Here is a 10,784-nt window from a genome sequence, read left to right on the forward strand (position 1 = left end):
AATTAAACACTGTGGTGTCAAATTTGATATTGTGGTTTTATAAAAGACTATTGTATGTGTCATTATATTATTAGCATTTTATGAAAGTCAAGCTGAAGTGGAGTGACCAGCGAATGTCAGACATATGAGTGTTTTGCAACATTAAAACAGTCCCATCTGAGGCAGTAAATGCATTGCATTACATTTTCATAAACTTACAGGTTATAAGGTTTATTGGAGTTTTGTGGGCACTCGGTTTTTTTCTGTCATTTGGCATGTTAAAAAAGTTACAGTTAGAATAAGTTACTCTGGTATTTCCTTGTATTTTGTTTGTTTAAATGTATTGTTCTGATTTGTCTTCTCATGTTCTTTCTGTGACCAAGTGACGATGAGTCAAAGAAAAGCACAATATCAATAAAACTTTGAAAACAATTCTGAAAAAAAGTCACTGGGCAGTTTGGAGAAGTGTTAAAATTCAGTGGAATATCCTTTTATTGGAACCAGTTTCTGAAGTATTTACGCAGAAACTGAGGTCATGTGTCCATTTCTATGAAACATTGACAACTTCCCATTGACAAGACAAAAATAGCACTCACAGACTTGTCAAGAATACTGTGACACACTGAGCACATACTGCTACAATTCATTATAACAGCTAGTAATTGCATAGAAAAATAAGCTTCACATGCATTTTTGAACAAAGAAGCTAAACGATTTATTAAATAAAAGAGCTGCCATGCTGAGTCCAGATTTAAAGGACATCAGTACCAGAAGGGTCATGTCCGTTCAAACTGAAGGAGCACAAGCCTCCAGATCTTTCAACATCCATTTTTTGTATCTTTGAAAATGTTGCCTAAAGTACCAGAAATGATCATGCACACAGGTGACAGATGACACATTTCACAGACCGCATCCAATGAGGTCAAACCAACACAACCTCCGCATATTGTTTTCTTTAAAATGGAACTTCTTAAAAAACAAAAACTGTCAAACATAATGCCAGATGTTCTCTTCCAGACATGTTCACAAGTCTCTGAGGTCCAAGTCAAGTCTCATGTTTTTGAGGTCAAGTCGGTCAAGTCTCAAGTCTTTAAAGCGGAGTCCAAGTCACGTCTCAAGTCTTTGTTCTATTTATTAGCAACAGTTCTTTCAGCTAGTAATTGAGGCTAAATCAGTTTTGAAATACTGATTTCACGATATGATTTTCTCGGCAACAACAACAACAAAAAAAAACTAACAAAATTTAAGACAAATTAGAAATGAAAAGGTGTCCATTTATCAATTGTCAAATAAAATGCTGCACATTTCTTTGAAAAATTGAAATGATGTCAAACAACAAAACTACATTTTAAAACAAACCCCAATTAATCAAATGAATTATAAAAATGAAATAAATAAATATCATATAAACAAACTAAGGCTTTGTCTGTGCTCTTTTTCAATTTAAAATTAGAGGCAACCGCTGTATTTTAAACACAACACAATCCAAACAAAGAGGCTGCATACATCCAGCATGAGCAGTTTTTAATCTAAATTGGATTGTATAATTTGAAATTTGAAGCAAAAACAAAATGGTCTGACTTTAGTTTTGTAAAGTCTTAACTATTCTACATAAAACATCTGCAGAAACAAAACAGCAGACAGGCTGAATTAATGCAGATTCACTCTCTGCCAGCAGGTGGCACTTGAACAGCAATTAAACATAGTTTGCTCCCTGATAGCACATGTACATCTTGGAGACGTCTATTTGACGTCTGCATTTACATCTGCAAGACGTATTTTTTAGGGTGTTTTAGGGTGTTTGCTCATCTGCAATATGTCTATAGGACATTTCCTTTTGACCAGCAGATGCTTTCCAGATCAAGAGATCTTGCAGACGTACGTGTGCTATCTAAAGCAAATTTAACATAGGCCTAGATCAAGCTTAGTCACTGTGGCAACTTACGCTGGGAAACTAACCTGGTCTATGGTAACCTGGTTTTATGACAGCTGTACCTTTTATAGTTTGAAGAACATTAGAACATTACAATCTAAAATTCCTATTTAAAGCATTAAAATAACTAAATTAAAAGTTAAAAATCACTGAATTAAAAATGAAAATAAATTTTAAAAATGACGATTTTAACTGCTATAAGAAACACACACCCTGATAGCACACGTACATCTAGGAGACGTCTATTTGACATCTGCATTTACATCTGCAAGACGTATTTTTTAGGGTGTTTGCTCATCTGCAATACGTCTATAGGACGTCTCCTTTTAGATGTCAAATAGACGTCTATTAGATGTCTTTAAGATGTTTATGATTTAGAATGTATGTAAAACTGACATCTTACAGATGTCTGTCAGATGTTTGTAGACAGCAGATGCTTTCCAGATCAACAGATCTTTAACAGACATCTTGCAGACGTACGTGTGCTATCTGGGACATTAACTCATTTGAGCTTAGTAGTATTTGACGTCTGCATTTACATCTGCAAGACGTATTTTTAGGGTGTTTGCTCATCTGCAATATGTCTATAGGACATTTCCTTTTAGATGTCAAATAGACATCTATTAGATGTCTTTAAGATGTTTATGATTTAGAATGCATGTAAAACTGACATCTGAAAGACGTCTGTCAGACGTTTGTAGACAGCAGATGCTTTCCAGATCAAGAGATCTTTAACAGACATCTTGCAGACGTGCGTGTGCTATCTAAAGCAAATTTAACATAGGCCTAGATCAAGCTTAGTCACTGTGGCAACTTACGCTGGGAAACTAACCTGGTCTATGGTAACCTGGTTTTATGACAGCTGTACCTTTTATAGTTTGCAGAACATTAGAACATTACAATCTAAAATTCCTATTTAAAGCATTAAAATAACTAAATTAAAAGTTAAAAATCACTGAATTAAAAATGAAAATAAATTTTAAAAATGACGATTTTAACTGCTATAAGAAACACACACCCTGATAGCACACGTACATCTAGGAGACGTCTATTTGACATCTGCATTTACATCTGCAAGACGTATTTTTAGGGTGTTTGCTCATCTGCAATACGCCTATAGGACGTCTCCTTTTAGATGTCAAATAGACGTCTATTAGATGTCTTTAAGATGTTTATGATTTAGAATGTATGTAAAACTGACATCTTACAGATGTCTGTCAGATGTTTGTAGACAGCAGATGCTTTCCAGATCAACAGATCTTTAACAGACATCTTGCAGACGTACGTGTGCTATCTGGGACATTAACTCATTTGAGCTTAGTAGTATTTGACGTCTGCATTTACATCTGCAAGACGTATTTTTTAGGGTGTTTGCTCATCTGCAATATGTCTATAGGACATTTCCTTTTAGATGTCAAATAGACATCTATTAGATGTCTTTAAGATGTTTATGATTTAGAATGCATGTAAAACTGACATCTGAAAGACGTCTGTCAGACGTTTGTAGACAGCAGATGCTTTCCAGATCAAGAGATCTTTAACAGACATCTTGCAGACGTACGTGTGCTATCTGGTTACCGCTATAAACAAAGCAGCGCTGCGGTTATGAACACTACATTTAATATGCATTATACGGAGGCAAGATGAAAAGAAAATACCATCTAAACTTTTCTAAAGACAGCCAGTTCCCCTCAGAGATACATTTATATGAACTCCTATACCAAATGACTAGCATTTTTTACGAGTCTCATGAGTCACGAGTCCAAGTCAAGTCCAAAGTCTTTATTTATGCAACTTAAGTGTGACTTGATCCAAGTCGCAGACTCGAGTTTCCATCTCTGTTCTCTTCCATAGAGTAATACGTAAAACTGTTCATTTGCAGCTTATGCAAGAGGACTTTTCTTCTTCTTATGCCGCGGTTTGTTTCCTTTGAACACCACGGGAGCCAGGACTGAAACTGGTGGTGCTTTAAAAAACAAACATCCAAGATAAGTACCGCGGTAAACCGAGTCCATTACATCTGTGATGTCTGTGGTGTGATGTTACCTATTCTGGATGAAATTGCAGGGACTTTTAGACCAAGCATCTAGAATTCTGCCTAGAAAACATCAATCACAGTTCATGAAGACAATATGATTCATGTAAACATTGCAATGTAAAGATGATTAGAAGATATGTTTGTTACCTTTATTTTTTATAATTGCATATACAGAGAGCAAAACAACTGCAGCTGTAAACAGAATACTCCATAGCACAGCGGAAGCGCAGGAACTGCAAGCGGTGCAGACTTCATACTTCTGCTGCTCCTCTAGAAAAAAAACAAAAAAAAAACAACTTCATATATTTGCATGTGTCACTTTTCAAAGGCCTTGCCCTGTTAAACTGTCCAGTGTGGTGAAGTTACAGGCCGCTTCTGTCACGAACAATGTCTCTTACTTCACTCTGCTGTCAGTAAAGGCCCTTTTCAAATGATCACGGCAGGTTTTTATTTAAGACTCTTTAAGACCAAGTAAATAGCATTTAAGGTATTAGCAACACTTCAAAGTTTGAAAATACAACTTCCAACTGTCTTGTACTTTTTAATTCATTTTACCAAAAAAAAATAAATAAAAAATAAATAAATAGCTCAAGGTTTGAATAGATGTGTTAAGCAGAGCTAGGTTTTATGTGTTTAAGCTCAAATGTCACCGCTTTCTTTTGCATTCAAAGATTTCACTGTCAACATTTTACACCTCAAGGCCAAAATATATTCATGTTTTGATGCAAGCAATTAGTGCAAGCATACAGCCAAACTTTTAGCCATGCAAAGTACATTTAATTTGATAGCGCACGCAAATGTGGGCCCTCGATACAAGTGAGTTTCACTCCTGTTCAGTGTATGTGCTATTTTACTGCAGACGTTATGACCAATATAGGACGTGTGCGGCACACTTGGTTCAAGTCATGTTGGACAGATCATATTTAGGAGTTGACTGCATTTGAATGCCACCACAAAGTCGTATTTACCAAACTCTTAAATTTCTTTAAGCCCTGAGTTTCCAAGCTGAGAGCGTGTCAGACAGATGCAATTAATGCAGTATCAGGTTTTCAAAGTAGAGTTAAAAGAAAAAAATTGCTTGAATTTTATGTATCTTTTCAGACCAAAGTGACTTGAATGCACCTGATGTGGTAATTACGACTTCCCAAATCTTAATATGAACTTCCCAGGAGGACTTCAACGCACCAAGAGTACAAATGCTGATAATTAAAGGGGTCATCAGATGCAGTGTTCACTTTTTACATGGTGTTTGAATATAAATGTGTGTTGGAATTGTGTGTATACATCCACCCTATAATGACAGAAATCCACCCAGTGCTTTTTTTTTTTTTTTTAAATCCCCCAAAATAATAACCCCTTTCTCTGATCAAGCCATTCACAGATTCTGACCTGATGTACGTCACACAGACCCAGGCCCCTCCCACGACTATTGATCGACACTAGGGATGTGCATCTCATGACTGAGGCTGATGCGATACACATCTCGATGCATAGCCAACGATACGATACATTGAAGATACATATGAAGCAGCTACCGATGCGATGCGATACGATTCACCCCTATTACGATGCAGTACGAGCCGATTTCGATTCAATTCGATTCGATTCAACACAATGCAATACGATGCAATGGAGATCACTTTTCAAAAACAAGAGATCACTTTTTCATAAAACAAGTTAACCAAATTAGTCAGGCTTATTTCAGTTAGTCTGACTCATTGTCAAATGATTTGGTTCCCTAAAGCAAATTTAACATAGGCCTAGATCAAGCTTAGTCACTGTGGCAACTTACGCTGGGAAACTAACCTGGTCTATGGTAACCTGGTTTTATGACAGCTGTACCTTTTATAGTTTGCAGAACATTAGAACATTACAATCTAAAATTCCTATTTAAAGCATTAAAATAACTAAATTAAAAGTTAAAAATCACTGAATTAAAAATGAAAATAAATTAAAAAAATGACTATTTTAACTGCTATAAGAAACACACATTAACTCATTTGAGCTTAGTAGTTAGTACTGTACTAGCTTACATTTGATTTACCCATTACAATAGTCCCTTTACAGTTACTGCTATCATAAAAATACACTTATATGTAGGTTTAAAATTCCATAAAGACACATTTAATGCCCAACAACAAATATTTTAGCGAAACATATAGTTTACTCTGAATTATTGTGCCCCTATTCTTTGCTCTCGCGGTCTCGTCCACTCCTGACAGTAAAATAGATATGTTTGCTTGACTTTCTAACATATACACTTGAAAAATATACCTGTGACATGTCAGTTGTGCACTGAGGAAAACACAATGTCTCTTAACGCATTAAACAGCACAGATATATTCTCTGTTTGCCATGGTGGATCGATTTGATCCATGATTGACAATAAGATCTGTTTATAAATAAGCATGCATAAATTAGTTAGATTGTCAAGTCAGGTCAAGTCACCTTTATTTATATAGCGCTTTTAACAATAGAGATTGTGTCAAAGCACTTAACAGTATCAAATTGGAGGATAGCGTGTCAGTAATGTATAATGATAAGATTAAACACTCAATTTTCAGTTAAAGGCATTTCATTATTGAATTCAGAGATGTCATTGTCTAGCTCAGTTTAGTTTAAATAGTATCTGTGCAATCAAATCGGCGATAATCGCTAGAAATGAAGTGTCCCCAACTGAGCAAGCCAGAGGCGACAGCGGCAAGGAACCAAAACTCCCTCTGAGACAGAATGGAGAAAAAAACCTTGAGAGAAACCAGGCTCAGTCGGGGGTCAGTTCTCCTCTGACCAGACGAAACCCGCAGTTCAAAAGTTTAGATTTCTATTTTGTTGCAATTTCTAACAATAATAGTAATTATGTAGTTAGGTATTTTATTATATTTTTAGTTATTTAGTTATATTTTTATTGTTGTTGTTATATTTTATATTTTTATTGTATAATTCAGATTGTGTGAATTAAATTTGTTGTTTATGGAACTGCTTTAGCCCCGATTGATTTGTTAGGTTATTTCAAGTCAAGTTTTGGACTTTAATCCCAGTTTTTCCTCAGGTCTCCGCAGTGTTGTGATTCGTCATATTCACGCAGCAGTGGTGATGAAAGAACACGCTTGAGACACAGTTTCGAGAGGAGCAATCAATCTACATATAAAATATTGGTCACAGTTTATTGGTCACTTTAATAAAAGTATAGCGCATCCACTAGTAATTATATATAAATAAATAGATTTTTTCAGATGCAAATACGTTAGAAACGATGCATCGCGATATCATTAACTTTTGGCGATGCTCCCAGCGAATCAGGGAATCTTCCCATCCCTAATTGACACTGATGTTTTACTTTAGACCCGCTCTGAGTGAGCTGGAAACAATATGCCATTGTTTTGATGCTGGAGCAGGTGTAGACAAGAACATCTCCTAAGCGATTGAGGTGTTTTGTTGTTGGATGTAATAATGAACATTGCAGTCATCATTTACTCCTGACATCTGAGACACTGAAGATGCAGTGGATTACTTTTGTTTTTGAAGGGAATGTGCCCCTGATCTGCCTAAATGTGTTTATGTTCGTGCAAATCATCCGTGATCCAGCTTCACCTCCAGAAGAAGTAAGTATAAGGTTTTTTATGAATCTTTGCAAATCGCCTTTCCTAACAATGTGCTAGTTAGCAAGTTTTGCAGCTAAATTCAGCTAAAGTGTACAGTCTCATGAGAACTGCTGCTCACCCCACAGAAGAGAGGGGCGGGGTGAGCAGAGCTCATTAGCATTTAAAGGAACATGCACCAAAACAGGTTGCTGTGAATAGAGCTGTTTTGACAGTGTAATAAGGGTGTTGTTTTACACTGAGAAATTTTTACCAAAGTATGTTACTGACTTTTCATGAAGACCCTAAAAAATCATACCAACTTGTGGAAAATGGACATCCGATGACCCCTTTAAAGTTACTTCACGCACACAGTTTGCATAACCTACCCAGCACACGTACGTCTGCAAGACGTCTGTCAAAGATTGTGTTATCTGGAAAGCATCTGCTGTGTACAAACATCTGATAAACGTCTTTAAGATGTCAGTTTTACTTACATTCTAAATCATACACATCTTAAAAGACATTTTCTAAACAACTATTTGACATCTTATAGGATACGTCTTAGTGACGCATTGCAGATGAGAAAACACTCTAAAAAATACATCTTGCAGACGTCACATAGACATATCCGAGATGTGCTATCAGTGTAGTGTAAGCAAACTAAACGGTTTACCGAAAAATAGCAACATATAGAGAAGGAACATGGTTCTATTGATTGGCTAATGTTTGGATTTTGAAATGTGGGAAAAGGACTCAAAAATGAGGTAGTTGGATGTGAGCTTGAAGAGTTGGAGTTTAAGTGGACTGAATGATTGGAGTCCGGCTTGTTTGGAAGCGTGTGACTTAATATGTAAATATACAACATCCTAAAGAAGCAAAAATGTGTTGAAACTCACCTGAACATCCCACTCTCATTTGCCTGGTCACTGTCTGTTGACCACTGGAAGCATTACAGTTAAATGTCACGTTTCTGTTGCCACTAAATGATGCGAAAAGAACCAACGAAGAGACGACAGAGTTTGGGATTCCTGAAATATACGATCCGCTGAACTTGCCATCAGGCGCCCAGGTCAAATTCACATTTTGGCCAAATGCAGTGCACTCAAGAGCAATGTAGCAATGGCTGTCATTGAGGGAATAAAGCATCTGGATCTGGATGTCTGGTGTCTTGAGACTTTCTGCAGGACATTATATCAGTTACTCAATCTGGCCGACAGTCATTAAGTAGAAGTACATTGTTGACTATACTCAAAAGATTGCTTACCTTGAACTGTGAGATGAACTTTAGCTTGTTTACGCCCGCCATCTGAGGTGGCCAAAGCCACGTTGTATGTCAAGCTGTCGTTCACCGTCACATTACGGATTGTTAAATCTCCCGTTTCATTGTTGATGCCAAGTCGACCCTGATGTCTCCAGAAATTGTATAAAACCACGTCACCGTCCTTTAGACCTGCAATGTATGTGGTGTTCTTATAAATGGACCACTGAACTCTGGTGAGATTCCATGATCGGTCCGCTCCAGATTTCAGGATGACTGACTGGCCGCTGTAACCAGTAATATATTCCTCTCTGCCGCGCACTGCAAAAAATAAACACAGATACGTTGATTTGTGTGAATGCTCTAATATGTGAGAGGAAATGCTTTGTTGTTTCGCAGAAAAGGGAAACACCCTGTTTCCAACGAAGCAGAATTTAGGTTCACTTTCTTGTTTCTCACTGAAAGACATTTCATTTTCTTCTCAAATATTCTCCAGTAATCTCGTCCGAAGGACCAAACTATAATATAACAATAACACAACCAACCCTGCAAGATATAAGAGTGAATTCCAGTCAACTCACCTTGATGGATACACACAATACACAGCAGCACAACTCTACATAGATTCATCGCTTGTTGGCTTGTTGGCGTAAATCAACGAGGTCCTTGAAGTTCTTGGCCTTCCTTCACGCCTCTTCTGATTGTGGGGCTCCTTATCCAAAAACACAGCCAACTGACTCCTTCAGAGTCATGCTACAAACAGTTCGCTTGAACGAAACGGGAAGTGTGGCGTTAAACACGTGTTTCCTTTCATAGCGTATCTTGTGATAGCCGATATTTTACGAGCGGTGGAAAGTACAAAAATTGTTGCGTTGGAGGAAGCCTTGGTGGTTTTGAAGGAACACTTCTAGGGAATCAAATAAAGAGACTACCCCATTATATGTGATTGACATCACAGTGTTGCTACATCAGTCAGAACTCTAGCATATATATTTTTTCAAGCTTAAATACGGCATGTACATCCCCTAAACCACGAGACACTTCCTCTTCATCACCCACGTTTTCACATGTTAAATGTTACTGATGCTTACTCCCGACTGAAACTGAAGCTTGAACTTTATCCATCGCATTAGTCCTGATGCGTTTTTACAACAGCAAATTATAAAGGAACCGTCCCAATGGTGTTTCAATCCCGTGGAGCGCAAACAATGTTTTGCAGAACAAGTTTGTCACTTTTATACACAGTGACTGTAAACGTTAATCTGTTGTGCTCATAAAATGAATTGTTCACTTGAAGTCTTCCCTTTTTTGTTCCTGTCAGACATCATGTGCGTTTGGCCAGTATTATAAACCATTGATGCTTAGTGTGACTGATTTGAGAAACCATATTTGAATGCAAAACTAACAATGTGGTGGAACGGAAGTTTTTACTGAAATGTTTTTTTTTAACATTATTCATAACACAAAACTTATATTACTTCTGAAGAGTTGGATACAGAGAATCATCACAGTTTTACCCAACACCATTGATTTTAAACAACATGAGGGAAAGAAAACTTCTCTTTTTTTTTTTTGGCTAAACTGTTCCTTTTAAAGCAACAGTTTCTAAGTCAAGATGACTTAAAACGAGACAAAAGCTTTAACCTGTCAGGTGGCAGTCAAATATGACCTTTTAAAACTTCAATTAAATGAATGTACTACATTTTAATTTATATTATAATTTAAGTTATGTAAAATTCAAAATAAAAGTTTAAAGTTAAGAAACAAATATTTTAAAATGTTTTATTTTTATTTTTTGCAAAACATGTAACATTATTTTACTCAAACTGTAAGAAAATGAAAAACAAATCTAAACAAGTTCCAAATTTGAGGTTGATAAAAAAAATAAATAAAATAAAAATAATCTTTGGGCGCAGTACCAAATATTTCCACTAGATTAAATTTGTTTCCAATAAAGTAATTTTCGACCACAAACTGTACAAGTGTGACAATTTT

General features: G+C 36.4%; 1 protein-coding gene across 1 annotated transcript; it reads right to left on the bottom strand.

The window, feature by feature from the left end:
- Window positions 1-442: 442 nt before the first annotated feature.
- si:cabz01074946.1 (CD48 antigen) lies at window positions 443-9,802 on the bottom strand. Its single transcript, XM_058782921.1, has 6 exons — window positions 9,371-9,802; window positions 8,796-9,110; window positions 8,428-8,709; window positions 4,098-4,220; window positions 3,959-4,010; window positions 443-3,878 (listed from the first exon to the last, which is right to left on the bottom strand). Exons 1-6 carry the CDS (start codon window positions 9,417-9,419, stop codon window positions 3,821-3,823), a joined length of 879 nt encoding a protein of 292 aa, XP_058638904.1. The 5' UTR covers window positions 9,420-9,802; the 3' UTR covers window positions 443-3,820.
- Between the last annotated feature and the right edge of the window lie 982 nt (window positions 9,803-10,784).

Source organism: Onychostoma macrolepis, chromosome 07, assembly GCF_012432095.1.
Source record: "Onychostoma macrolepis isolate SWU-2019 chromosome 07, ASM1243209v1, whole genome shotgun sequence".
Lineage (NCBI taxonomy): Eukaryota > Metazoa > Chordata > Actinopteri > Cypriniformes > Cyprinidae > Onychostoma > Onychostoma macrolepis.

What these genes read in the sequence shown, in the direction of transcription:
- si:cabz01074946.1 (XM_058782921.1), bottom strand. Translation starts at nt 9,419, where the DNA reads ATGAATCTATGTAGAGTTGTGCTGCTGTGTATTGTGTGTATCCATCAA. An exon ending in AGTTCATCTCACAGTTCAAG is followed by an intron (nt 8,710 to 8,795) that starts GTAAGCAATCTT and finishes AATGTCCTGCAG; the next exon opens with AAAGTCTCAAGACACCAGAC. An exon ending in TGCAATTATAAAAAATAAAG is followed by an intron (nt 4,011 to 4,097) that starts GTAACAAACATA and finishes GATGTTTTCTAG; the next exon opens with GCAGAATTCTAGATGCTTGG.